Source organism: Cladophialophora psammophila, assembly GCF_000585535.1.
Source record: "Cladophialophora psammophila CBS 110553 chromosome Unknown aczJe-supercont1.43, whole genome shotgun sequence".
In the NCBI taxonomy this organism is placed as follows: domain Eukaryota; kingdom Fungi; phylum Ascomycota; class Eurotiomycetes; order Chaetothyriales; family Herpotrichiellaceae; genus Cladophialophora; species Cladophialophora psammophila.
In genome coordinates, this window is record NW_006912964.1 from 70,792 (window position 1) to 98,510 (window position 27,719).

The 27,719-nt window shown below is 50.7% G+C and overlaps 10 protein-coding genes across 10 annotated transcripts; 6 read left to right on the top strand and 4 right to left on the bottom strand.

The window, feature by feature from the left end:
* Positions 1 to 1,128: 1,128 nt before the first annotated feature.
* A1O5_13162 (uncharacterized protein) lies at positions 1,129 to 4,148 on the top strand (the record flags this gene model as incomplete). The annotated part of the gene is made up of 5 exons (XM_007753729.1): positions 1,129 to 1,260; positions 1,313 to 1,588; positions 1,662 to 1,838; positions 1,892 to 2,208; positions 2,261 to 4,148. The coding sequence occupies 5 exons, from the start codon at positions 1,129 to 1,131 to the stop codon at positions 4,146 to 4,148; spliced, it is 2,790 nt and encodes a 929-aa protein (XP_007751919.1).
* Positions 4,149 to 4,988: 840 nt separating this feature from the next.
* A1O5_13163 (ATPase) lies at positions 4,989 to 8,249 on the bottom strand (the record flags this gene model as incomplete). Its single annotated transcript, XM_007753730.1, has 1 exon — positions 4,989 to 8,249. The coding sequence occupies one exon, from the start codon at positions 8,247 to 8,249 to the stop codon at positions 4,989 to 4,991; it is 3,261 nt and encodes a 1,086-aa protein (XP_007751920.1).
* Positions 8,250 to 8,961: 712 nt separating this feature from the next.
* Positions 8,962 to 10,743, bottom strand: A1O5_13164 (isocitrate lyase; the record flags this gene model as incomplete). The annotated part of the gene is made up of 1 exon (XM_007753731.1): positions 8,962 to 10,743. The coding sequence occupies one exon, from the start codon at positions 10,741 to 10,743 to the stop codon at positions 8,962 to 8,964; it is 1,782 nt and encodes a 593-aa protein (XP_007751921.1).
* Positions 10,744 to 11,360: 617 nt separating this feature from the next.
* Positions 11,361 to 12,767, top strand: A1O5_13165 (2-methylcitrate synthase, mitochondrial; the record flags this gene model as incomplete). The annotated part of the gene is made up of 1 exon (XM_007753732.1): positions 11,361 to 12,767. One exon carries the CDS (start codon positions 11,361 to 11,363, stop codon positions 12,765 to 12,767), a length of 1,407 nt encoding a protein of 468 aa, XP_007751922.1.
* A 450-nt stretch (positions 12,768 to 13,217) lies between these two features.
* Positions 13,218 to 14,573, bottom strand: A1O5_13166 (uncharacterized protein; the record flags this gene model as incomplete). Its single annotated transcript, XM_007753733.1, has 1 exon — positions 13,218 to 14,573. The coding sequence occupies one exon, from the start codon at positions 14,571 to 14,573 to the stop codon at positions 13,218 to 13,220; it is 1,356 nt and encodes a 451-aa protein (XP_007751923.1).
* A 1,334-nt stretch (positions 14,574 to 15,907) lies between these two features.
* Positions 15,908 to 18,638, top strand: A1O5_13167 (uncharacterized protein; the record flags this gene model as incomplete). The annotated part of the gene is made up of 2 exons (XM_007753734.1): positions 15,908 to 16,291; positions 16,341 to 18,638. 2 exons carry the CDS (start codon positions 15,908 to 15,910, stop codon positions 18,636 to 18,638), a joined length of 2,682 nt encoding a protein of 893 aa, XP_007751924.1.
* A 514-nt stretch (positions 18,639 to 19,152) lies between these two features.
* On the bottom strand, positions 19,153 to 20,480 carry A1O5_13168 (uncharacterized protein; the record flags this gene model as incomplete). Its single annotated transcript, XM_007753735.1, has 5 exons — positions 19,153 to 19,251; positions 19,322 to 19,690; positions 19,759 to 19,818; positions 19,872 to 20,270; positions 20,343 to 20,480. The coding sequence occupies 5 exons, from the start codon at positions 20,478 to 20,480 to the stop codon at positions 19,153 to 19,155; spliced, it is 1,065 nt and encodes a 354-aa protein (XP_007751925.1).
* Positions 20,481 to 21,699: 1,219 nt separating this feature from the next.
* Positions 21,700 to 22,613, top strand: A1O5_13169 (uncharacterized protein; the record flags this gene model as incomplete). The annotated part of the gene is made up of 2 exons (XM_007753736.1): positions 21,700 to 21,762; positions 21,858 to 22,613. 2 exons carry the CDS (start codon positions 21,700 to 21,702, stop codon positions 22,611 to 22,613), a joined length of 819 nt encoding a protein of 272 aa, XP_007751926.1.
* Positions 22,614 to 24,001: 1,388 nt separating this feature from the next.
* A1O5_13170 (uncharacterized protein) lies at positions 24,002 to 25,739 on the top strand (the record flags this gene model as incomplete). The annotated part of the gene is made up of 3 exons (XM_007753737.1): positions 24,002 to 24,295; positions 24,371 to 25,335; positions 25,406 to 25,739. 3 exons carry the CDS (start codon positions 24,002 to 24,004, stop codon positions 25,737 to 25,739), a joined length of 1,593 nt encoding a protein of 530 aa, XP_007751927.1.
* Positions 25,740 to 26,493: 754 nt separating this feature from the next.
* A1O5_13171 (uncharacterized protein) lies at positions 26,494 to 27,048 on the top strand (the record flags this gene model as incomplete). The annotated part of the gene is made up of 1 exon (XM_007753738.1): positions 26,494 to 27,048. The coding sequence occupies one exon, from the start codon at positions 26,494 to 26,496 to the stop codon at positions 27,046 to 27,048; it is 555 nt and encodes a 184-aa protein (XP_007751928.1).
* Positions 27,049 to 27,719: the final 671 nt, after the last annotated feature.

Below are 27,719 nucleotides of genomic sequence, written 5' to 3' on the forward strand. Positions count from 1 at the left end.
TCGATAACGCACGCCTGCCGCAGCCCGGCAAGAGCTTCCCTGTTAAGCGAAACAAGGTTAGCGCCGCCTGTGTCCTCAAGCTCAGGCTCGCAGCCATCAGTCATGATTGCCGCTCTGCATCCACCACCTGCAGCTCCTGCAGTACCACCAACCCATTAACCTAAGCAATATTTTCTCAGAGACCACCGACATGGCTGCTTCTGCGCAATCAGATCAGGCTGTGGCTTCAGATTCACAAGCTGGTGCCTGGGAAAAATCAAAAGCGACTTTTCAATCGTACGAGCATTCTGGTTTATTCACAACCGAGACATGGAAAGACTAACGCGTGGGTTCGTTTGTTGTGGCGGGCAGGAAACGAAGCTCCGAGTACTACGATCCCTGCCAGGAGTTTGCGAACAGAAGCATCAAATGCATGCACAGGAACAAAGGGGACCGGGAGATGTGTCAGGATTACTTCAAGTGTGTATTCCCTTTCCAAGAGAGCAGACGCCGCCTGGGCAGAGACCAGAATTGGCCAGTCTACATCAATTGCGCATCGTGGCTCAGAATCAGGCTGACATCAGGGCTGCACGCACAGGGCTTACCGCGACTGCAAGAAAGAATGGGTATGACAACTCCGATCCAACGGTTCCACGAAAAAAAGCTGACGAAAAGGGCCAGACTGCAAGGCGGAGAGCTGAGACGGGTTCGTGGTTTGGGTGAGGACCTGGACCATTGCTTGGTATCTTTGGGTGCTCTCGGGTGGAATGCAAAGAATGTACAAAAGCAGAATTGATACCCTCTGTCAAAGCATAGCGTCGGAATACATAACGGACAAACACAAAACAGGAATTTTAACAGGCTTGACTAGATACGAGCGCTGGACCAACGACTGAAGGCATTGTAAGAGCAGCTAAGAATGTTGAGACACCTGCCTGCCCACCCACTCAAACACGCTGGATTAGAGACTGCGAAAAAGCAAGCCTGATTGTGCGTTGGCTAATAGTACTCCGTACTCGGTACATGAAGCTCAGTTTTCCATTCATGGGGCCGCAATAATATCAAATTTCAGCCTTGTCCGCACTTTTCCCCGCATCATCCTTTCACTCTCATAATTTCTTCTCGAGGCATGGCCCTTAACCCGTGAACATGTCCGATCCAAGTGTCAGCGAGCGAAGAATACGTCCGATTCAAGACGCCATTGCGAGCGCAAACTGGAAGCAGGCGCTACAACTTTGCGACAAATGGTTCAAGAAGGGCGAACGATCTGACAGGTTTCTGGTGAGAGCCCTTGGTCTCACCCACTGCGTTGGCACCTCTCTAACTGTGGCAGGCCTTGAAAGCCTTCGTCCTTGTCAACCAACAAGACAAAGCCCAACACGACCGAGGCCGGGAAGAGGTCTTCGACCTGTGCAAGCGCACGCCTCCCATTACAGAACCGGAAGCTATCTACCAACTTCAACATGCGCTTAAAAGTCTGTCGCTACACGAAGAAGAGAGCCCCAAACTCTGGGAAAGAGCCCTCAGTGCCAACAAGGATGATAAGGATTTGTACATGAGATGGCTCAACCAAGCAGTGGCAGATAACAACTGGAGGAGTGCTCAAAAGGTGTGAAAATCAACATGGCCATCAACCCATAAAACAGCAAAGAAGGGCTGGCTGACATGGGGCCATCCGACAGGCCACCATGGGTTTGCGGAATTCCTTCTCCAAGGAAAGAGACTACGACTTCTGGAATATCCTCATGTGCTATCTGATACACATGCAACAAGACCTTCCTGACAAGGACCGCACCTTGTTTGGGACGCTCGCATACCGCATGATATCAAAACTCGCCGAAGCAGTACCTCAGAACGAGGTGCGTTGGGATTAGGTTTTGGTGGAGGCTTTTGAAGACTAACATGTCAGTAGGAGCAAACCTCGTCTTCCCGAAAGGCGATCTCGGTCCCGGAGGAGATTGCGTTACTGGTACAGGTTCTTAATTCCACAGGCCATGTTCAGGAGTCTGTCAAGCTTTTGCAGGGACCATCCTTGAACATGGAATCTCGGATCGGCAAGCAGGACCCTCAGTTGATACTAACTTTGCTGCTCGAATCCCTAGAAGCTTCGGAACAATGGGACGAGGCTCTCAACGTATGTCAGAATCTGTTGTCGAAATCTGAACACCAGTCGGATGACCGGATATGGAACCTTTGGGCGACATCACAATCCAAATCATCGTGCGACGAGTAAGCCAGCCAGAGGACAACACATGAATGAGGAGTGCTGACATTGATGCAGGCCAGGGACAAAATCCAAAGAGCTCCTTGATTCTGTTTGCGCTATCAGGCCGATTGTCCGAGCGGCTTACCTCGCAAAGCTGAATCTTCAGCGAACTCGGAACGACGAAGCAGAGCTAGACGCTCTACTTGAAACTTGCAAAGAGTATTTTGAAGCGTTTTCATCCAAAGGATTTTGTTTCGACGATTTGAAGGGACCTCTTCGACGGCTTGACCATCCTCATTTCGACCGATTCAAGCAAACAGTTTCTGACCACGAAGGGAATCTAGCACAGCTGTTCAACCTCAAGCTTTCGTACAGCTCACTTCCACCCGACGCTTCCCAATCGGACCTTCTCGCTTTCGCACGCAGGACGCTACAAAGATACCAGACTTCTCTGTCCGAAAGCCCTGCATGCCCTGAGGCTGCTCTTCTCGCAGTTCTGGCAATCCTCCGACTCGTTAGCAACGAAAGCTCACCGTCAGTCGCCATCTTCGCCGCAATTCTTCTTCAAATCACCCGCTCAAAGTTTGAGGATTATTATATTCTGACGATTCTACTTGTTCAGCTCCAATCTCATCTCGGACTGCTCTCTTTGGGTATGGAGAACTTTGTGAAACTCAGTGTTAAAAATCTCCAATGGGAAACGGTTGGTCATTTGATCCTCACAAGAATATCATCGTTGCACCCAGCCCCCACTGTGGTATTGCAGCAGGATTTTGAACCACTTTTGGCCCTCGAAACAGGATTGACAGTTCTCGAGAATGCGGACAGTGCCTTGGTGCGAGGAATCCGCGAAGGGTTGAGATTCAACAGCTACTCAAACATCTATAACAGCGTCAAGATGCGCTCAGACATCGAGGGCAGCATGAATAAACACATCTATGCCATCGAGGAACGAAAAATCCGACGCTGGCGAGAGGAGCCTGACGACCACACGATCTTGCCACTAACCAATTCTTCAAAGGCACTTGTGGACAAGCGGGATCTTGGGTATATGCCCAGTTATCGCGAAGATGATACTCAGTTACTGGCGAAGTTTCGATGTGGACCTCTCCCGAAAGAAAGATGGATTAACGCCATGGCGCTTTTTGACAGCGTGGCTACCTATTTGAAAGTAGAACTGGCGTCGCAAACTTCATTGGCAGCCACGGCGTACGACAATATGAAGCGGGCGCAACAACGCCTATCACGGTCTATTGCTGAACAGGACACATTGGCGGAAATGACAAAAATCGAACAAACCAACCTGGAATGCCACAGGATTCTCGCCCAAGTGATAGTTCTGTTCAAAGAAGGAAGTGTCAGCACCACTCCTGCATCTCAACAAGACAAAACCAAAACTCTTCCAGATCTCCTCTCGGATCTCAAAAGCTGGCTTTCATCCACCCTCACGGACCACAGGGACAATCCTGCCGGATCAAGCATCGCAGGGATCCGCGTGCCAACATGGGAAGATCTACACAGAAGCTTCACACAACTCGAGACGCTGCAGGCCATCGCCAACCTCATTTCCCTCGTATCTAAGAAACCACAAAAGCAGGCCAAATCCTCCAAGGCCGTTTCCGAACCGGTCTCCAAGGAGATGATATCTGAAATACAGTCGGCTGTGGTCGAACTCGAGGCCGAGATCCACAGAGAGGCCCGTGAATTGAAATCGGGCATCAACGAGCCCGGCGTGTTGGGGAAGCTTGTAGATCTGGGCATGGTTCGACGTGGCAGCGGGGACGATGGGAGTGGTGCCGAAGTAGACGGTTTGTTGCCTGGTGATGAGAAATGGGAGAGTTTGATGGAAAGTCTCAGCGACGAAGCCATGATGGAGACGATATGTGGGGGAATCAAAGATAGCTGGGATGAGGCTCTCGATGGGGTTTTGGGTGGGAAGGGGAAGATTAGAATTGGGAAGTAAGGAGGACAACGACGACTAGAAGAGAAAGAGCTGAACAGACAGGTCACGCACTATGAGGTACAGAAACAGACGCTATAAAGTAACTACTACTCTGGAGTCTGCAAGGCGGACCAGCAGTGCCGCCGACCAACGTGATCACGTAGACGAGCAAGACAGAGCCACGGGAGTTTATGCCTGTCATCATCGCCACTCTTATGCCGAACCAGAATTCGGTGAAGATGAACAAACACCCAGAACAGGCCAGCACGAGAAGTTCCTTCTTCGTAGGTCTTGGACGTTGCCAGTGCCTTGAGTTGTATGGTGAGGTGGCTATCCCCTTGCTCGCTGTCTAACGCCATGCTGGTGGTCCAGCGAAATGTGTTGCGGAGATATCTCAACCCTACCAAATAGTATGAAAGACAACGTTGGGACGAGTACGATTTGCAGATGCAAAAGCCCGCTGGCGAGCAGCGAGAATCACGACGCAACCAAAATGAAAGCTTAAAAATGCCTGTCTTATTAAACAGAGGTATCCTCTCGGCGGTGTTCCCCATATCAACACGAAGTCTGTTTTCAATCCACAATATAAACAAAATTCACGCTCACTTCTAGATTCATCAATCGAGCATGCATGAGTCTATAACACCTCTTTCCAGACGCCCAGTCTATCGTCGATAATTCATGCCTGAACGCCGCACCATGCCGTGTCATGTTCAGAAGTCGCATATCATTTTCCTTTTCGTTCTCAGTCCTCTGTGTCGGAATTCACAGGAGGAGGCGTGCCAGCGGGCGAATTGAGCCATTCGATACTTGATCCCAGATTGTTAGCATATATCAAATGCCTGGTTGGGAGAGTCAAACTTACTGTCTCAATCTTCTTCTCACTTCTCTTTCCTTCAACTGGGCTCTTGTCAGTTTCTTTTTTTTCTTCGCCTTGAATTTCATCTCGCTGTTATCCTCTACTCCCGAGTTGACCGCGGAAGCAGTTGCACTAGACACAGCGGAGCTGACATTGCTGGAACCTGGCCGTGAGTCTTCAAACCGGTTCAGGTCAATGGCAAGGTGGCCTTTGTGTGTCACTCTTCCATCAGCCACATGCCATTGTTCCGGACACAAGGCCCCAACAAATTCCTCGTTATGACTGATCATGACAACGCCGCCCTTGTAATCACGGATAGCAACGGCTAGGCCTCCCAGTGAGTCTCGGTCCAAGAAGTTGGTCGGCTCGTCCAGAACTAGCAAGTGAGGGTTGTTCCACATGGCACCTGCCAACACGACCTTGACCTTTTGACCACCACTCAATCCCGAGATTTCATTGTGGTTGGCGATCTCGGGATCTAATCCAACGTCCTCAAAATGCTTCGCAATCACCTTGGGCTCTAGGATACGATAACCTAGACCTTCGCGAGACGCTTCATGATCGTCAAACTCTTGAACTAGCTTCTGAAAGCCCCAGTCCAATAACGTCTCTCTCGAGATTTGCGTGTTGAATTTTGGAAGCATACCCCGCCATTTCACCTCGTATTGGAATGTCTTCTTGTACTTTTGTCGGCCGATCAAATTGTCAATCTGTCTGCCACCCTTTCCATCTCCGAGGTCGATCCATTTGTCTATCTGCGCCTTATCCTCGTCAGTAAGTTGCCGCGTGGCTTTCATCAACACTTCTCGATCGTCCCCATTGGCATATCTCCACTGTAAGTACTGATTCGGCGTTTTCTCCAAGTGCATCTCGACGTGTTCCAAAGCATGTTGCTTGATGTAGCCAATTCGCAGATTAGGATGCTTTTCCACCTTCCCCGACTGAGGAATGGTTTCGCCCGTCAACAGTTTGATCAAAGTAGATTTGCCGGCGCCGTTGGCCCCGATTATTGCCACTCGGGATGACAAACTGAGCTGGCACGAGACGTCGGTCAAACTGGGCTTCGATGCGCCGGGATATGTATAGCTAACATTGGTCATTCGGATGATCGATCGCGTGTTGGACTTGACACCGGAGAGGATGCCCGGAGGAGGGAATTTGAATTGTACTTGTGTAGCCGATAATGTGTAATAACTCTTGCCTTCGGGCTTGACTTTGACAAAAGCAGCTAGATTGCCAGGATAATGAACCAACTTCTTGTTCTCGTAATGGTAAATGTCCGTGCACACTGCGTCGAGGAAGCCAGAGTCGTGAGAGACGATCAATGAGGTGATTTCCGTATGCTTCTGGAGATACTCCTCGAGCCACTTGACGTTTGCCACATCGAGATGGTTGGTCGGTTCGTCGAGCAGGAGAACATCGGCTCGCATCAGCATAGCCCTTGCCAAAGCCAGCTTCATCTTCCACCCTCCAGACAAAGAGCCCACCTTGTGGGACTGTCTGCCTTCCGGACCGCCTGTAAACCCAACTTCGCTAAGAACCTCTGAGATTCGCTGCTGCCCTTCTTTGGCAATTTCGGGATCCTTCGACACATACTCAAGGATGCTGATATCGGCGTCTTCGCCCTGATTGTGCTCAACAAAACAGGTCTTCAGGACTTCCTTCGGCGGAAAGCCTTCCAGCTTGCCTTCTGAAATGCTTCGCATCAATGTGGACTTTCCGGCTCCGTTGCGGCCGCACAAACCATATCGGTGCCCTTTCAGAAGTCGTAGATTGGTGTGAGATAATAATAGCATGCCTCCATAGGCCAGGGAGAAGTCTGCATTCACAATTTCCACCTCGTTTGGATCCTCCACGATGGGAGTGCCAAATTTCCTGTGATCCTCTTCGACAAAGTACCTCTGCACAGCCTCGGCAACGGCTGTGCAATGCTCCTCTGGCATCATGTATTTGAGATATGGACCAACTCGAGAAGGGATGCGCGAGAACGCTCGGGCATTGACATCCTCTCTCACCATCTCCGAGATATAAATCTGTCCTCGTTTCCAGACTGCCATATCCTCCTTCTGTAGACCACCCCGTGCTCGGATACCGCTGTCGAGGACCTTGAGAACATCATCGGAAGTGGTTCTGGCAATCTGGCCGTTTGTCACACCATCTCTATCATCACCCATGGCCTTCTTCATGACATTCACGGCTCTGGTGGCCAGTTCCCTCACTTCAGGAAGTGATGCATTGTCTTTAACTCGCTGCACACCCGGCTGCAACTTAGGCAGGAAAGTTCTGGCCTCCACCGGGTCATGCACGAGCTTGGTCAGATTCTCCACGACGACCACTGTTTGGCGAAGAACTTCTTGAGACGTAGCTGGAGTGTTGAGAGATCGCTCCAGCAATGGGGTGAGAAGGGCAAGGACGGGGGAAGTGACAATGGCGACGAAGGTGGTTTGAGAAAGAGCGTGAATGGCTTTCTGAAGAGTTTGGGAGGACGGGTTCTTCATGGTATCGATGAGCAAGGGTATCCGAGGGGCAACATCGTCGTTCTGCAGTAGGCTGGTGAGCGAAGTCATGGTCTTTGTAGCGGCTTTAGCGACTTCGGCCTTCAGGTCATGCATTCCACCCTCAACAATCGGGATTAGCTCCTTGAGCGTCCTACCCATGGACTCCCGCAAAACGTCTTTGGCTTGTTCCTCTTCTTTCGTGCCTGTCCCCACCTGGGCTTTATCGGCCATCTTTCCCATGAGTTTATATGCCCCCACAGTTCCTTGCCATTTTCCCGTTGGCTTCGAGAGATAAGACTGCAAAGCTGGGAGGAGACCTATAACCATTGCCTCCGGAGCAAGGTTCTTGAATAGTTCGTCGACTGCATACTGCGCCGACTCACGGACAGAAGAGCCTTTATCGGCTAACCCATCAAGGACGAGATTGAAGAGGCCGCCGTCCTGGACCAGGAAGATCACTTCGCTGAGCGGCTGTTCGCGGGGAAAGCGCTCAAACAAGGCCCCGAGGATGAACATAGCACTTTCCCGTTTGGCGCCATTCTTCTTATCTGTCGCAGCCTTCTTAATCTCCGGTACAAGATTATAGGAAAGAAGGCCTCGAATCCCCACAGACTGAACAAGGAGGTTCGTGAGCGCGTAGGAGGCGTCGAGGGAAGTCTGGGCGGAGTTAGTGTCGACGATGGTTTTCAAAATGCTGCTGACTTCATCGGGCGCTGGAGCGATACCGGAAAAGTTCGACTTCGAAGGGACGACGGTGGTGGCCATGGCGGGCGGCGAAGGAGGGCTTTCGAGGTGTGGCATTACTTTGCGCTCACAATACCGTGGAAGGCGGAATTCCCAGGTCTAACGAAAGCGAACAGATAAAACAAGACAAGCGGCCTCGACTCTGAAAAAGTAAAGAAAAGGAGAGGTAAAAAGCACGGTGGTGTCCCTATCTATGCCACCGCAGCCCGAGAATGAGTGGAGAGTGAATCAAGGGGGACGACACAAAACAACAAAAAAAGATTATATCGCTGAACGGAGGAGGGGTTTGTTGGCGGAGAACGGCAGCCTATGAGAGAAATCTGAATCAGCCTGCGCCCGCCAGCCTCTGACTTCACTGGCTGTTCTGGAGGCAATTTTTCCTCAGCCTCGTCGAATTTTTTTCGGATCCTAATCGATAAGAAGAGATGGGCGTTTTCAGCATGTTGGCACCCTGGGACCCTAATCTTCTCGGCTGTAACTCCGGGCCGCATGGCGGATGACTGACTAAGCAAGGCTGGATTTTTCTGCCGCTTTTTCAATGTTAGTCTCGATTCCTCACCATTACGGAGTCCTATGTAGGATGCAGCTTTTGAATATAAATATATTTACAGATGAATTCTCCTTGGGATAAACATTTTGCAATCCAGATTTATGTCATCATATGGCGTCCAGACGCCTTTGCATGGCCGCGGCAAAAACGAGGATGTGTCATGTCGAGTTTCGTGAGAAGCACTCAAAAGCCTGCTTCGGTATTGCCTTCCCCCATACTCTTGCTGGAACTGCTGCCACTTTGAATGGCACCAATGATCCCATCTATGTATGGAGCACCGCTCCATTTCTGATGGGTTAGCACATCAACACCAAGCTCCTTCTCCCGGCTCTGGACTAGCTTGACATAGGCAAGCATGCCGTCTTTCTTAAAGCCCCGTGATAGCTCCGCGGTAATCGTGGCTGTCGAATGGAGACCGGCAAGGGAGATCAGCTGAAGCACGAAGCCTTCTTTGGCAAGGTCCCAGACAAATGACTTCAGTGAAGCATCGTCGAAGCCTTGACCCATCCAGTTGAACGACGGGCTCAAATTGTAGACCAGTTTCTTACCCGGGTGCGCCTCACGGATCTCTCTGGCGAAACCGGCCGCTTTCGACACACTAGGATCTGCAGTCTCCAGCCACAGAAGATCTGCATAGGGCGCAAATTCAATAGCACGCTTGGTTGCCGCAGGGAGGCCCGCGCGGTAATGGTAGTATCCTTCTCGAGTTCGAGGGATGTCGCAAGACCAGACCACTGGAGATTTCGTGTACTGAGAAGAGAGATGGCGGCGTTTGGAAAGGGACATGTTGCGGTCTGCTTTGGTTTTGGCGAGATATTCAGAAACATCTCCGCCCTCGGCTTTGATGTGAGCTCCTACGGCCTCGTCAAACGTGACCAACTTGTGATTCTTGACCCATTCAGACTCGAACTTGTCCACTTCAGCTCCATCGGCACCATTTAGTTCCATCTCTTGAAGAACCTCGGCCAAGGGTTCCGTGTCCTCGGTCACGCCAAGAATGTACTCATGATCTCGGACGTCAATGGCGCTGGAGAGTAGCTTGCCGCTTTCAGAATCAGTTCGAGCAATGACAAGGTTTTCGCTGCCCATCATATCCCATTGAAACCTTGCTGCGACTAAGCGGTTGATGTGGTCGCCCATAGGGACCAATACTTTGCCGGCCAGATGTCCACATTTCTTGCCTCCATGGAGCTGATCCTCAAAATGCACTGCGGCAGCACCATTCTCAGCGAAGAGCTTGGCCAGTTTAATGACGGCGGACAGTCCACCGTGTCCGGTGTCGCCGTCTGCGACAATGGGTCTCAGGTAATCGATGTAGGGCGTATTCTTGCGTTCCTCGACAGTCATCTTCCGCCGCGCATCGAAATGTTTGCGATCATGGAGTTGCTGAGCTTTAAACAGCCTCTGAACTTGGTTGGGAACTGTGTTGTAAGGATAATCGCCGAAGTCGGCGGAAACTTCGTTTGTGGTTGTAAGGACGGATGAACAGGCCCAACCTGATACATAGAGGATCTCTTGGTTGGGTGCCTGCTGCGTCATCTGGACGGGATCAATTGCTCCCATTGTGTGGACTGGTTTTCCCTCTGCTGCTCTTTCGGCAAGAAGATTGAAGAGTTTTCTCGCCATGAGTGAGCTGGGGTACACCTGTTGCAGTGTCCCTCGTTTGCTCACGACATCCTCTGGTCTGTAAGGTCTTTTGATGCCTTCGTATCTCGGCGATGCCCACCATTTCTTTACATCTTCTACTTGTTGTTTGAACAAAATATCTTCAGCGTCACCGACTTTTTCCTCCGTTGAGAGAAGTTGGAATGAGTCGGAGGATAACGAAGTGGACACGGGAGGTTCGACTGAGGGTAAAGAGGATATATACCGGGGCATAGTTGCAAAAAGCGGTTTCAATGCTGGTGTTCTTATCGTAGGTCTTCCTGCGAGCCTCTCAAGGCTCCTGGGAAGTCGTCGAAGCATCGTTGGTCTTATTCTACTGATCTGTCATGGACATTGCAGACTGTCGTGAGTGGGAGACGATCAAGGTGCCCTTTCCTGGGGTTTAGCATTAGAAAAGTCGTTTCTCTATGAGCTCGGCGGACACAAGCCCGACTGTGCTTTGTCAGGAATTAACGCCTCAATGGTGTAGAAAGAACGATGTAGAGGGCACTCAGACATGCTGGGGGTCAGTAGCCTCTTGCGACTTCGGGCCGTCAAGCGATACGTTCCGGAAGGGACGCTTTCGAGGAGAAATGGAAGGCTGGCAAGAGCCTCGGGAGTCGGTTAGGCTCGGCGGGTTTTGGTCTTGGGGAGAGCTGGTGAAAGCTACCCCCCGAAAATGCGCCTTTCGCTCGTGACTGGTCGCTAACAGCAGACTCGGACTTCACATTTTTGGCTCAAAGCTCAAAGATCTTGCATGCTGCACTCTCGCAGACCCTGGTATCTTTCTACTTCACTTTCTCCAGCAGTCCGCGATTCCTGCTTCTTTCCGGCGTCGATATCTCTCTTGCGTCCATTGAAATCAACGGACCCCGCACAGGAAGACCTGTCTCAGTGTTAATCGAGCCAGAAGTGCGAACAGGAGGTCACCGATCGCAATGGCTACTACAACGAGGACGACCCAACATGCTCTGAGAAGCCTTCGTGCTGCCTCGTCAACCCGCCCTTACGGCTCCTTCATCCTCCGGACGTACACCTCTGCCGCCGAGCCCGACCTCAAGGCCACGCTACAGTCTGTGATTCCCGAGAAGAGAGAATTGCTCAAGCAAGTCAAGAGCCATGCCGACAAGAAGATTGGAGACATCACCATCGGCCAAGTCATTGGCGGTATGAGAACAATGAAGTCCATGGTCTGGGAGGGCAGTGTGTTGGACGCCAACGAAGGAATCCGTTTCCACGGCCGAACCATCGCCGACTGTCAAAAAGAGCTTCCCAAGGGCACCTCTGGGACAGAGATGTTGCCTGAGGCGATGTTCTGGCTCCTTTTGACCGGCAAAATCCCGTCTACCTCTCAGGTCCGAGCCCTCTCGCGCGAATTAGCCCAGCAATCGGATCTCCCACCCCATGTCATCTCCATGCTACGCTCCTTCGACAAGAACGTCCACCCAATGACCCAGCTATCCTGTGCTGTTGCCGCGCTAAATAGCGAGTCCACGTTCGCCAAGAAGTATGCTGAGGGCATGAACAAGGCAGACTACTGGGAGTCTACCTTTGATGACAGCATCGGCCTTCTCGCCAAGCTGCCTCGTGTCGCTGCCGCCATCTTTGACAAGTCTGCGCTCGACATGCCTTTGGACATGGATCAAGACTGGGCCTACAATTTCGCCAAGCTCCTTGGGAAGCCAGGGAAGGAAAATGAAGGGTTCCAGGATCTGCTTCGTCTATACCTTGCCCTCCACGGAGATCATGAGGGTGGTAATGTCTCGGCTCACGCAACGCACCTAGTCGGCTCCGCACTTTCTGATCCGTTCTTGTCGTACTCTGCTGGCTTGTTAGGTTTGGCTGGACCTTTGCATGGCCTTGCAGCCCAGGAGGTGCTTCGATGGATCCTGAAGATGCAATCTCAAATTGGTGAGAATTTCTCTGACCAGGACGTCAAAGACTACCTTTGGTCTACTCTTCGCTCTGGTCAGGTCGTCCCCGGTTATGGTCACGGTGTGCTCCGCAAGCCTGATCCACGGTTCAAGGCCTTGATCGACTTCGGCGATGCCCGTGAGGATATCGCAAAGAATCCAGTATACCGACTGGTCAAGAAGAACAGTGAAATTGCACCAGGTGTGCTCACCGAACACGGCAAGACCAAGAACCCTCACCCTAATGTCGACAGTGCCTCAGGTGTCCTCTTCTACCACTATGGCTTCAAGAACCCCCTGTACTACACTGTTACTTTTGGAGTGAGCAGAGGCCTAGGCCCGTTGGCGCAACTGATCTGGGATCGTGCTCTGGGCATGCCGATTGAAAGACCCAAGAGTATTAACCTTGAAGGCCTCATGAAGTTGGTGTAACTTTGTCTGTCTAGCAGGAATTGTTGTACATAAAACTTGCCTGGTCTACGTGGATGGAACGGCGTCCTTTTTCTGTGCTGTTCAGACAGTAGGGTACTGACAGTAGGGTACTTCTCAAAATGATTTTGGTATACTATCTCGAGTACCTCGTATTGCCTTGCGATGTTTATTGCAACCTGTGACGGAGCAAAATGAATTTGACCCGCCCTGCAAGTCTTGTCCTCCTGAGCCTCATGGTGAGGTTACTTGAATGTCGTTTTGCTTCACTGCATGACCTTCATCAACCGGGCTAGTCAGACTCCAACGGAGACATCAAACGGTTCCTTGGGCTCCTTCAACGTCCGGCATGTGGCACCTGTAAACAAGAGCCAGGGCGCTTGTGAATAAGATCTAGCTTCTACCATTGCAGCCAAGGACTTTCCAAGCTCCCCTTTTGACTCTGAAAACCGATCATTGACATCCGTTGTATCCCTGCTGCTGCCATATTTTGACGCTCTTAACTACCATCTGACCGCCGTCCTTCCACGTCGGGTACCACGTGTCGCGCGCATTCCAAAAATCCATCTTCGCGCTCTCACCCGCGTCGACCCAAGGCTTGCCGTTTTTACCGTCTTCAAACCACCCATTCGTACCGCCTACTGCGACGTTCAGAATGAGATAAAAGTCTTGGTCGAAGGGTGTTGATTTATGGTTGTACTTCGACCATGGATCGACAATACGAGTGCCGTTTTCGCCAGCCTGGGGAAAGTGGCCGCGGCCCCAGAGTGGCTTGTCGAAGTTGGTGTAGAGCACCTGAAGCAGACGAGTGTCGATGTACGTGAAGATATACTTCTCCGACCATTCGAGTCCGAATGTGTGAAACCTCTTTGCGAATGTCGTGTGCAGTGCGTTCCTCTTGACATTAGTTCGCCACCAGGCATCATTGGCAGCGTCTGGGCCCCAATGCAGAGCGCTCGAAACAATATTGTTGCCTCCCTGTGGATAGGTATGGTTGTTGCCACGAGACTCGACAATATCAATCTCCCCAGATTGGGGCCACACGCCGTATTTGGAATCGACAGGGAGCAACCAGATTGCCGGCCACAACCAATCACCTTTGGGTAGCTTGGCTTCGACCTCTACTCGACCATATTTGATCACCGCCCCTTTCTTCGTGTTGATGCGCCCTGACTTGACAGGGTTGACAATAGTTCCATTGGTCGTATTTGTGCCTGTGATGCAGTTGCTCCAAACTGATGATGTGCATACACCGCCAGCCTGCAGATCGATGACGTTGTTTGTCTCGATAAGTCTAGAATCTTGAAGGGTCGGCTTGATATGGAGCATTCCTTCTTGAATAAAAACGTTTTCCTCGGTGATAGTGGTCTCCTCGAACTGGCCGTTACCAAAGCCCCCGACCTCGGCTTCTTTAGTCCAGACTTTGGTGTTGAAGCCATTTGAGAAATCCTCCAAATAAACTGGACAGTATTTGTGATTGACAACGGTTCGAAGGCCATCCCAGACGAGCAAACCGGCAAGCCCCAAACCAATCGCAAGTCCAATTAGTGGAATGATTGTCACCCACTTCTCTCGAGGATCTTTGACCTTTGTCCACGGCCGTTCAACCTCTCCTTTCTTGACTCTGCGAGAGCGGAAGTACTTCTGATTGAGGATTGGCTGAGGAAGTGCTGTCGATGATGCTGCTCTGGAGGGATCTCCGGAAGCATAAGGGGTGAGAAAGGGGTTTACAGGCTTTTCCTGCTGGGATCCGGCACTCGCTATCGCCGAGTCTGGCGAGCCAGCCAGAGGCGTTGCGTCTCGACTCATTGTGGAGTCCGCTCGAGAATAGCTTGGACGAGAGAAATTTGTCACGACAAAGATGGCCACTTGTAAAGGCAGTAGTGTTGTTCAAAGTTCTCGACGTGTGAGAGTAAGAAGACTGACGGCGAAGGCTTTACACATTCTCTGATAGTAATTGGGCAACAGAAAGACAAAAATGTGCCGAAAATTGTCATGGATCGAGTCGAGCGATCAAAACAAATTTAGCACGAACCTCGGAAACTGGGAGATGCTGATGAAGGCGAGCTTCCATGTCGGCGTAGAAAATTGAACCTGTCTCGGTCCGTTTGCTCATATGTCTCACGCGTTCATCAACCGAGATCGAGAGGCGGGTCGACCGTGTCGCTTATTGCCAGTCTCCAAATATCTTGATACAGATAGAGAGATTTCTTTTTTAGCAACAAACAGCCGCTTCTCAGCGGGGCGGGAAAAGGATTGTCGTTATGGGCGATGGGAGGAAATTGTGAAGTCACCGCCAGAAATAGCGACCTTGTGTAAGACGGTGAGTCTCTATAATTACCCAAAATTGGCTCTTGGCCTGTCGGACATGACACAACGTCCTGCATGATGCATAGCCCGAATATGTCCAGGTGGGGTAATTTTGTTTGCAGCCCTTGCTCGTGGTTTGAGACGAGGCTGACCTAAACCATAGTAGGAATAGTTCATTGGGTCTATGTTTGAGAAGACCTTAGGGAAAATGATCCGTCAATCCTTTGCATAACATCCCTTCTGCTCTGTTGTCCCTGTTCCAGACACACCCAGCACCCTTACGTGCTGTATCAAACCAGTCTGGTGCAGCTCACAACCCTTTTCCTTTCTTGACTTTGGGCCTCCCTCCTGGGCTAGAAAGACTTCCTATCGGTATCGAACTTTGACTCTGGTAGGGACTGCTGTGCCGCAAACGCGCCGAGTTCTCATCCGCACGCCATGACCCAAGTGCGAAAGTGCCCAGATAACCTCAGGATGGGCAAGGGCACTCGTGAATCGAAACCCAACGTTGTGAAAAGCTTGAAGGGTAGTCATCTCAGTTTTACGATGCCACTCTCCTGGAGCTAATGCAGCCACATCTCCGCCGCACTATTTGGATGTCTCTGATTGTTACTAGTCCATCTTCGGGCCCATATATTGCCCATCATAAAGTTTCAAAGTAAGCAAGTGTATTGTTGGTCTTCAAAGCCGTCCGTGGGTCTCTGTTTCTTTCTTTGTTAACGAAGTCCATCTCTTCTCTTTTCCCTTTCACTTGCTCCATTGCTCCAAGAGCAAAGGTTCAAAAGGTTTCCTCGATTCACGCATTTCCATACGTGGGCTTCGTGCTTGATGCCATGAATCCAAATCAGAAAGCAACTCAGTGGACCAACTCGCCGGGCACATACTCCCCTGAAGATATTTCTGCCTCGACATCACCACCGACAGGCGGCTCATCCTTTCACGGCTCCGTCCATTTTAATGACTCTCACTCGCAAAGCGACGTCGCATCTATTGGCGGTAGGTCAATACGCAGCATCCGAATTGCCCTCGAGGACATCAAACATGAGGTTATGGTGAACCATCTCTACCAGCAACAGTGTTCACGCCTTTGGGTCAGCGACGGCAGCGGAGAAGTAGAAGGCGTGGTGATACGAAAATCTCGTGGCATCTACTTGTCGTGTCCTCCCGAGCTTCGAGATTCACAATTTGGACAAGCTTGTGCCGACCTCAATGTGCAGGTAAGCCATACACTATCAAAACCCCAAGAATGAACTCATTCGAAGATAGGTTGCCATGACGGTGAATTCAAGAGTCATCAAAACCTTCTTGGCCTGGGCTCCTGATGCGACAGACGTTCCTCTCATGAATGGCCTTCGAGTCCAGATCCTACCTTCAATTGCTCACCTTCCTCGTGCACGAAAATATCAATTTGCTGCCTTTATTACTGCCAACTCTTTGTTGGTGGTATGGGACGATGATCCTTGGAATGTAATGAGGAGAGCAGCTTCCATCGAGTCCGAGTTGATGGAGCTTATCTGGCATACCGGCGATGCCGGCGATGATGAAGAAGTCACCAACGAAAAGAATGGAGTTTGTGCGGCCTCTGTTGATTCCGAGTCTGGAGAGCTACCACCTCAGGACCGTCCTACCAACTTGATGAATACTATCCTTGTCGGGTTTACACTAATCATTGTTGTCACATTACTTGGCTTGGCGTGCCGGTCTTTGGCAACTGAAATTGCTGTCGATGGTTCATACATTCGTCTTGCTTTTCTCTCCTTGGTCCCTGTACAGATCTTCTTCACGTTGGCGAGTCATCTACTCCTTGGTCCTTTGGTATTACTAATGATTCTTCAGTTCTTCGCACAAGTTATTGTTGGCTGTGTTGCACAATGCCTTGGACCTATACAGCAAATTCAAGTCAACTCAAAATACTTCTCAGCAAAATGCTCTCCTCGCTTACGTACGCTCACGCTGCCACATGTCACTGTTCAATGCCCTGTCTACAAGGAAGGACTTGCCTCCGTGATCGCACCAACAGTCAAATCTATCAAGCAAGCTATCTCAACGTACGAGTTACAGGGCGGCACTGCAAATATGTTCGTCAACGACGATGGCCTCCAGATCATTGATGAAGAGCAACGCAAAGCACGAATTGAGTTCTACCAGGACCACAATATCGGCTGGACTGCTCGCCCGAAGCATGGTAGCGAAGGCTTCATTCGCAAGGGCAAGTTCAAAAAGGCCTCTAATATGAACTACGGGTTGATGTTGTCATGCAAAGTCGAGGAGAAACTACAAAGATACCACCGCAACTCCGTCTGGACCCAAAATGACGAATCCGAAGCCTACGCCCATTGCTTGCGAGAGGTTCTAGAGGAGACCCCACGTGCTTGGGCTGATGGCAACATCCGGGTAGGAGACTATATTTTGTTGATCGACAGCGATACTAGAGTGCCAGCTGACTGCCTGCTCGATGCCGTGAGCGAGATGGAACAGTCTCCGAATGTCGGAATCATGCAATTTGCATCTGGCGTGATGCAAGTTGTCCATACATTTTTCGAAAACGGCATTACCTTCTTCACCAATCTCATCTACACGGCTATCGAATATACTGTCGCCAACGGCGATGTCGCACCATTCGTCGGTCACAATGCCATCCTCCGATGGAGTGCCATCCAGCAGGTTTCTTACATCGACGAAGACGGCTATGAGAAATTCTGGTCTGAATCGCATGTTAGCGAAGATTTTGACATGTCATTACGACTTCAGTGCGACGGATATATCATCAGACTTGCGTCTTGGGCCCATGGAGGATTCAAAGAAGGCGTCAGTCTCACCGTGTATGACGAACTTGCTCGATGGGAAAAGTACGCTTATGGATGCAACGAGCTTCTTTTTCATCCAGTGAGGAAGTGGATCTATAAAGGGCCTTTTACAGAACTTTTCCGACAATTCCTCTTCTCAAACATTCGATTCACTTCCAAGATCACCATCATTAGCTATATCGGCACATACTATGCAATCGGTGCTGCCTGGATGATGACAGTAGCCAACTACTTCGCCATTGGCTGGTTTAACGGTTACCTAGACAAATACTACATCGACAGTTGGAAAGTGTGGTTTAGTATTGTCATTGTTTTCAACGGTCTAGGGAATATTGCTCTTGCAGTCATGCGGTACCGCATTGGTCAGAAATCATTCATCCCGGCTTTGGCGGAGAACTTCAAGTGGATCGTCATGCTCTCGATCTTCCTGGGCGGGCTCTCCCTCCATGTTTCCCAAGCGCTACTGGCGCACATGTTCGAAATCGATATGACCTGGGGCGCCACATCCAAAGAAGCCGAGTTTTCAAACTTCTTCATCGAGGTTCCTAAAGTGGTACGGAAGTTCAAATTCAGCATCGCCTTTGCACTGGTCGGCATTGTCGGCATGATCGTCCTCGCCACGAATCCAGGAGGGTATATTCCATTTGACTGGTTAGTTGTGGACTTCATCGCAATTCTGCCAATGAGCACAATTGCTGCAAGCCATTTGCTGTTACCAATTGTGTTGAATCCTGCGCTGATGACGTTCTCCTGGTGATATGAAAGATCCATAGTCCCAGGATTGAGCCATCACTCTCTCGTCGACGATCATGGTCGAAGGTGGCTTTGTCGGGATTGGTGAACATGTTCGACGATCGGGCATATAAAAAGGATAGAACAACTATATCTGCTTGGGGTGTTGGCACTATCGTATTATCGTCATGATCTTCTTTTCCTGCGACGGTGCTTCGAGTACTCTTCGGCGCACAGTATCTGTTCGTTAATCGTCCCCTCATTTCGACATAGTCGCAGATCAATGATAAATTGCAACGTTCAGACAATCCCTCCCAAAATGAGACACAGACCTGGTGTAGCTCCCATAGACTTCTCACTTTCATGCAAAAGACGAAAAGAAAGGGTACCGGAACCCATGGTTGAGAGTAGCAGCGGAAGACACAAACCGGATAGTTTCTTGCTAGCCCGGGCGCATTTTGTATGTATTCCCATTCATTCAGTTGCATTCAGTTGCATTCAGTTGCGGAATCGGGGGAGCAAATCATTCTATCCACCTCTCACGACACCTTGAGCACTGCCCTGCCTGCGAGCTTACCAGCGACCATGAGGTCGATATACTTGTCCAGGTCCTCCAGAGTTCCCTTGGTCAGGATGGGCTGAAAAGAGAGACAAAAGTTAGCAATCTTGGACCCGTCGTTCTTGTGAAGAGGCTTCTGGTTTGCTTACATGTACCAAACCCCGAGCTGTGAAGTCAAGGGCTTCTTCAACATCCTTCAATGTGCCAACAACACTGCCCACAACATTCAATTTCTTCAAGCACATCATGAGAGGAGGTGCACCTGCGATGATTGTTGGATCCTTGGGCAGACCAACAGCAACTACTGTACCACCTGGACGAAGCAATCCAGGTGCTGATGCGTAGGCTTCCTTTGTAGCCGCTGTCACAATGACTCCGTGAGCTCCATACTTGGTGATCCGCATGACTTCGGCGGCAATATCCTGGGTCTTGGTGAAGTCAATAAACTCCTCAGCGCCCAGCCGTTTGCAAAGGTCACGCTTTTCGTCTCCGCCGTCAATGGCGATGATCCTCATGCCCTAAATGTCTTGGTGAGCAAATGTGACCACAGTTGCATCCATATGCATCCATATGTGCTAGATCATACCATGGCTTTGGCATACTGTACTGCGAAGTGGCCAAGACCGCCACCAGCTCCCGGAAGCACCTAGATCGGCTGGTGAGTGAGTTTTGAAGACGCCTCGGCCGATCAACACCTACAATCCACTGCCCGGGCTTCACAGCACTTCGTTTGCAAGCCGTATATGCTGTAACTCCTCCGCACATGATAGGCCCGGCCTCCTCGTCGCTAACACCTTCTGGAATGCGAGTGGTGTATCTTCCGTCGCTCAGAGCGTATTCTTGGAATGTCCCAGCCTGGCTGAAGCCCGAGTTCTTCTGGTTCGGGCAATGGAGCTCATCGACACCGTTCGTACAGAACTCACACTCGCCACAAGTACCCCAGACCCATTTAATACCGGCACGATCTCCAACCTTCCACTTATGGTGCATGTTGTCTCCAACCGCAACAACGACGCCAGCACCCTCGTGGCCGGCAATGCCTTTTGTGGCTGGTAGCATGGATAGCCCAAACGAAGCCCACTCATCCTTGATTAAGGACTTGTCCGAAGCACAAAGACCGGTCCTGCTTGATTGTCAGACATTGAAGTTACCTTGCAGGAGGAAAAAAACATGCCAGTTGATCTTGACGAGAATTTCCCCAGGTCCCGGAGTCGGTACGTCGACCTGTTGGACGGGAGCTTTGGCGTCAGCTCCCTCGCCGACTTTGACCGCAGCCTTTTGTTGTTTGGGGATCGATACTGTAGTCATGGTGATTGATGTTGAAGTGGAATGATTCGGTACAGTAATGAGGTTGAAAATAAAACGAAGCGAAGGTTGGTCTCTTGTCAAGTAAGAAGGACGCACCGAGAAAAGCAGCAAGGCCAGCAACGGAGTAGACGAGACGAGGTTTTATAGAGTCAGGCCAACCCATGTTACATAGGCACAATACAAAAAATATCCTTTGGTCCTCGGGACGTGCCCCTGCATATCGAGTCGATGGGATAGAGTCACGCCCCGCAGATACCGCAGATGTGAAGGGTCCTTATTCGGTCGAAGGCTGTCGAAAGGCGGGGTACCAGGTCAGAAGACGTGGAGAACTTGAGCATGGGGGACGCCAGAAACACTCGACCAAAGCATCGTCGAAAGGTATAGCACTTGTACTTCCCTTGGCCGAGCAAGTTGATTGGCTTCCCCGTCATTGGCGTCCTCTAATCGCTTGCCGGCTACATGAGCCGAACTGAAATCTATGAGCTGGCGCCAGACGCAAAGTCCATGACGGGAAGAGGAACGCGCTTCGGGACCCGAAAGCGGCTTGACATTTTGGCACTAGACATTGATGGATGAAAAAAAACACAGTCAGTTGGCGATATCGCCTTTAGAGAGATGGAGGGTGATTCTGTGTACCGAGGAGAGGCGAGTAAACAGGGTGCGAGAGGAACATCTCAGTGGGGGAGGCTGGGGAGGACAAGGAGGGTAGAGGAGGGGCAAGGCGACGAGGCCTGGTATCGAGCAAGGAAAGTAGGCCGCGAGATGCGATACGTCGACTCTACGTACCGTGTCGGACTGGACGTGGGTCTTGCTCACTGCGCAATCCGCAATCACAAGCTGTTAAACTAAAAAGGTTGAGAAGTCACGTGATCCAGCCCAGCCACCCAGTACTGTCTATATAGTCTACCGTAGTCCCCGTACTGAATAACGGTGGACAACCTTTGATCACTCAACACAAACTCCTCCTCCTCAATCTTCCTCTTGTCGGTTGAACGGGTGAACGGAGGACATTTCAAAGTGTACCGTTCCGCCCTCCTAAAATCTTGCTTCCTGCCTCGCTGTGCGCCTTCAGCAGAGCCCAAAGAGAGCTTCCCAACCTATCCTGTCACCAACCATGGTGCTCGCTGTATGCACCTCGAGACCTCTATTGTCCTGAAACCTCACGGTTAGCTGACACCCTCGCCCTCAGGCTATTGGCCAGATATGTTCGAATGCATCTATGTCCCATAATCTTGCGCAATGCCAGAAGCTTGTGCAGAAGGCCGTGGCGGCTGGAGCCAAGGTGGGTGGGTTGGTCGTATTCTTTCTCAGGCTCTCCGGTTCTCCATCTCGACGAGGCCATTGACCTGTTCCTCACCAGCGAAACCATCTTTCTAGGCCCTCTTCCTCCCCGAGGCCTCTGACTATATCGCCGCCTCCGCCGCGGAATCGGTAGAGCTCTGTCAAGATGTCTCTAAGAGTCACTTTGTTCGCGGTCTTCAACAAGCTGCCAGAGCTCATTCCTTGCCCATAAATGTCGGGATCCACGAGCCAACAAATCCACCCTCCAAGAGAATCCGGAACACGCTGATCTGGATCGATCAAGAGGGGGATATTGTACACAGATACCAGAAACTGCACCTATTTGACCTTGATCTTCGTCCAAACGGGCCGAGGTTGAAGGAGAGTGACTCAACCGAGCCCGGCCATGAGATCGTTCCACCATATTCCACATCACTGGGCGAGATCGGCAGCCTGATCTGCTTTGACCTGCGATTTCCCGAGCCTGCACTTAGATTGCGTAGGCAGGGAGCTGATGTATTGCTCTATCCGTCTGCGTTCACGGTTCCAACCGGAAAACTTCACTGGGAGGTCCTGCTGAGATGCCGAGCTGTTGAGACTCAATGCTGGGTCATAGCTTCAGCGCAATGTGGCAGGCACAACGGGAAGCGCGTGAGTTATGGTGATACCATTGTAATTTCACCCAATGGCCAGATTGCTGGGCGGCTGGACCATGTTGACGATATAGAGAAGGAGGAGGAACAAGCACGAGAGCCGGATATCCTCACGGTCGACATTGATCTTGGTTCGCTTCGAGACGTCAGGCGAAGCATTCCTTTGCTCAGAAGAACTGACGTTTACCCGGAGATATAGCAAAGTCGAAAGCGATGCATGCATGCTTTAAAGACCCGTACCACGGCGTATCGAACTGACGCACACATCTTTTCGAGGTTGAATATGCTCGTTCATGGCAGGATTAATGGGATTTCCGAGGACACAGTGAGAACCTTTGAGTCTACGTCTTCTAAATATTTGGCCGTTTAGCATGGGGACAGGGTACTCTGGGTGCAAAACGGCCTAATGTAACAAGCCTCTTTCCAGTATGTTGGCGTTTTCCCTCTGGATTCCGGCAATGGCTAGACATAGAAAAGGACGGGTCCGTTATTGAAGGAAATGCCGATGTCACTATCCGTTCGCTTTGCATTTCCCACAAATCGGACGCTTGTTCAACAGCCTCCTACGATTTTAGCAGACGTTGAAATCTCTCTTCTGAGTATACGAAGCCTTCACCTCACAAGCTATATATCTGTATGGGTATTGTGCGAGGTACCCTCAAGCACAGAGGGGCGGAGTTAGTGCCTCGGAGTACGTTGTACGTCAGGCGCCCTTCGGAAACTTCGTACAAAGATCTCAACTGCACTTGCTACATAATCCCCGCGCTGCTTGATGGCATTCAACAAAGGCCCTCAACACGACCAATGACGACTACGTCTTTCTCGGGAAAAGAAAACACAGAGTTTTGCTCTGTACGAGTGTTCTGCCACATGACTTATAGGACCAGCCCAGAGACCACGAAGGTGTGCCGACATCGCGATCCGAAGATCCGGCAAGAGACGATCGACCGGATCTGGCTGGGCGCTTTACCAGGCGAGCCGAGACGACGAGCAAATGACAGTCCCCCACTGAAATGAACAGTGTGCTTTACGAAGAGTACGCTAAACGACGATGAACTGGCAGCTCAGCTGCTCGACTTGGTCCTATTCATCTAGCTGCAGGTCAAGGAGCCGCTACTGTGCACAATTTTGACCCTCTACTAGCAATGAAAGAAGGTAGCCTTTATCTTCATCACGGAAACATCTCACTTCGAAGCTGAGGAGGAGCTATTGCCAAACTGTCCTACCCTTGTTTGGGCTAGGAACCTAGAATCTCAAGAGTCTCTCAACCCTGCGGAGAAAGCTGGAGGGCGAGTTAGCCTTCTGAACAAGATTTCATTGAGGGGCCCTTCCCGGGGAAGGTTATCGCACTCCTTAACGGCCCCTGGATGATCCCCTCTTTGATCTTCGTACGTGGCCTTTGCCGTATATCCGACACCGGACCTTTAAATCCAGCGCCATGCGGCTGCTCGTGACAAAGCAGGGCATTTCTGGCAAAACAACCACATTTAACGCTTTCAAGATATTTGAATAGTCTATTTCTGCCAATATTCATCATGGCAGTGAGCGACCTACGAACGACTTGACATTAGCATTGATGGCAGCGGGATGCAGGGATCCAAATTAGCAACAACCCAACTACCATTTGCTTCGGCTTCCTCGTCCACTCTAGATGACATTCCGGAGATCGAGAAGGAAGCGATGCCTCCCGGTTCGGCGTCCGACGTCTTATCGGTCCAGGACCTCGAGAAGGGCGAAGAAGCTGTGGTTCCAGAACGTGCGTGTCCAACTCATAATTCGCGCGATGATCTCGTCGAGTTCGAGGGTCCACACGATCCGGAAAACCCCAAGAGTTGGTCAAAGGCAAAAAGATGGGGAATCACCGCTTCAATGGGTCTAATGGTATGTCCTTTAAAATGGCAATCGCTTTGAGTTCTCTTTTCTGCAAAGAGCAAATTGCTAATATCCTCTGGGAAGACCCTGGTCGTAACTTTCGCGAGCTCAGTCTACGCCGTTGCTATCTCACCCGTAGCAAAAGAATTCCATATCGGAGAAGTTCCTTCAACTCTCGGAGTATCGCTTTTCCTGCTTGGCTTTGTGTTTGGCCCTGTCCTCTTTGGTCCGGCATCCGAAGTTTTTGGCCGGCGTGTACCACTCTTCGCAGGTTATATCATTTTCGCCGTCTTTCAAATTCCGGTGGCCGTGGCTCAGAATGTTGAAACAATCATGCTCGGTCGTTTCTTCGGAGGATTTGCGGCTTCAGCCCCATTGGCCGTCGTGGGAGGTGCCATGGCTGATATCTGGGGACCCGTTGAAAGGGCGTATGGGATTTGTGTGTTCGCAGCCTCTGCCTTCACAGGGCCGGTTGCTGGGCCTATCATCGGCGGTTTCGTTACCCAATCTTATCTTGGCTGGCGATGGACCGCTTGGATTACCTTGATCATGGCTGCACTGTTCGGGTGCATCGGACTAGTTCTGATCCCTGAGACCTCCGCCGCGAGGATATTGCAAACGAAAGCCAAGCGATTACGATATGAAACGCAAAACTGGGCACTCCATGCGAAAGCCGATGAAAGTCGAGTCAACATACAGACATTGACGACCATATATCTTGTTCGGCCGTTTGTCATGTTCGTCCAGGAACCAATCCTGGCCCTTATGACTGCATACATGAGCTTCATTTACGGCATCTTGTATCTCCTATTCGAAGCCTATCCAATCTCATTCCAGGAACAACGGGGCTGGAATCCTGGCGTTGGATCCCTTCCGTTTGCCGCTTTCATCGTCGGCATTGCGATGGGGACAGGATTGATTGCATTTTCAACGAGGACCAACTTCACAAAGGCCTTCAAAACACACGGCAAGGTCATTCCAGAAGAGAGATTGCCTCCTATGATCGTCGGAGCGGCCGTCCTCCCAATCGGCCTCTTCTTATTTGCTTGGTAAGACTACGTTTACTAACTAGTCTTGACGCCGACTTTATGGTTAGGATTGTCTGCTGATCCAGTACAGGACGTCCGATCCTCATACTACTTGGGTCCCTCAAGTGCTTGCTACGGCCCTCCTCGGCATGGGCTGCCTGGTAACCTTCTGGCAGGGAGTTAACTATATCATCGATTGCTACGGTTTCTATTCCAACAGTGCCATCGCTATCAACACTTTTGTCCGATCTATAGCTGGTGCAGGCTTCCCCCTGTTCGCCCCGGCTATGTATCACAACTTGGGTGTAGCATGGGCAACCTCGCTACTGGCGTTCCTTTGCGTGGTCTTCTTCCCGGTGCCAGTTCTCTTCTACATTTACGGGGAGAAGATCAGAAAGAGATCAGGGTTCAGGCCAATTGGTTGACAGGGGCTCAGCTAGAGCAAACACATATGCTTTCTCTGGCAAAAGCAAGTATAATACGACTGTCTGCCGGAGACCTGTCCCTTTGGTCACGACTTTTCCTGTCTCTCTCCAAGCCCCGTCGAGGAAGGGGCTTCGTAAGGACATAGTGCGAGAAATTCCACGATTGGTGTCGATCAGACCGTGGGAGCAAAGGCTAAACTTATGGCAAGAGGAAATGAAGCAGTAACGGACCAAAATGCAAGCCCAAGAGAGGCACTTGTCACCGAGTTCCCCAATAAAAACACCAGAAAATCGGGGTCCTGACAAGCAAAACCATGAACTGGATAATATAGAAAATCAGCAACCGTATACACAACCTAACTGTATTGCTTTTGAGTTATTGATGGACCTCACTAATATTAGAGGTTAAATTTGGGTTTCTAAAACTGCCTGTATCTCCACGACTCCTTTTGTACAGATGGAATCCCTCCCTTATCACGATTTGCCGAGGTTCATCGGCCAACTGCAGAGTCAGTAGCGGCGAGACGGTCGTCCGCCATTCCCCGTGCCATTATTATGGCTTTATCTACCTACATTTATATTTGTGATTCTTTGATCAGTGCTTGCCCTTTGGCCCCTCAATTATTTTGTTCCGGTTCTGGGGCTTTGGAGCGATGCGTATGGAATAGAGCAAATTTCCGGAGTTTCGGCAGCGGTTTACGAAAGCTACCGGAGGAAGAATCAGAGTTCACTCAGACAAGATCCATTCAGCATCATGGAGTCCAACTTTCATCGAGATTTCGATCTTCCGTGGTGCAAGAACCTTCTACGTTCCGACATATCAATCGTCGAAGTCCCTTTTCAGCACCCGCTCCGCAATGACACGCCCTTGAACAAAGGTGTCTCGAATACCATGTTCAGACAAACCCTCTATACCCCCGACGCCATCCGGGCTCAGATAAACTTCAAGCGACCTACAACTGAGGCCGACTCCATCATTCCGTGGGAATACTGCTATCTCTTGTCCCTCGGCTCTGGGATCGACGGCAAGGCAGGTCGCGCGCACGGGGGTTTCAATGCGTTGATCTTGGATCAGATGACTGGCACCGTGGCGTCAATGGTGTCGGGGAGCTTTGCGCCGGCGACAGCCACTATGACGGTGGACTACAAAGCCCCGATTGACACGCCTGGGGTTGTACTATGTCGCTCGTGGGCGGTCGAGCGACAGGGTAGGAAAACGTGGGTCAAGGCGAGGATCGAGGACGGAAGGGGAAATCTGCTCGCCAGCGCTAAGTCGTTGTTCGTTGATCCGAGACTAGAGAGAATATAGAACTCCGCAGCCCTTTTTGGAAACTCTCTCGAGTGTGAAAACACCAGCTTACATTCATTCCTTTCGCCACACAACGACTGCAAGGAGATTTAGCGCGCCACTATACGATATCTTTCTGCTCTCGGTCTTTGGGTGCCAGCGAGCCGAATCGAACAATAAGTGACATAGTTGGACAAGCGTGACTCGAAGTCCACGCCGGATCCCATGTAGCTAAACGATAAAGGGGTTGCTATATCTAACGTGGCTGACGATGTAGGTGGAGGATAGAGCACCTCTGTTTCCAAGGTTAATGGAATACTTGTTGCCAGCGAAGGACACCCCTGTTCTAACAGCAATGGACTGAGCGTGTCATTCTGATTCGGCTTCTTTGGGCTCCCGAGCTCGGCTTGGTGTTCAGCAGCTTTTCAATCTAGGAAGGTATTCCGATTATTTTCAGAATCATCTTGATCACCCAATTGCCACCAAGTCCTTGCCGAGTCCTGGTCCTCGATGCATGTAACTTTCAAGACGTCCATTCACGTATGAAGAGGTAAACAACAGGGTGAGTAGGAAGAATTCACGAATTGAGTCGCATAGTCAATATGCCTCACTATGCTTGTTCACGGAAATGTTGTGTACTGGATCGAAGTGTTACCACCTTCCTCTTCGTTCGACAATAATATGTCTCCAGC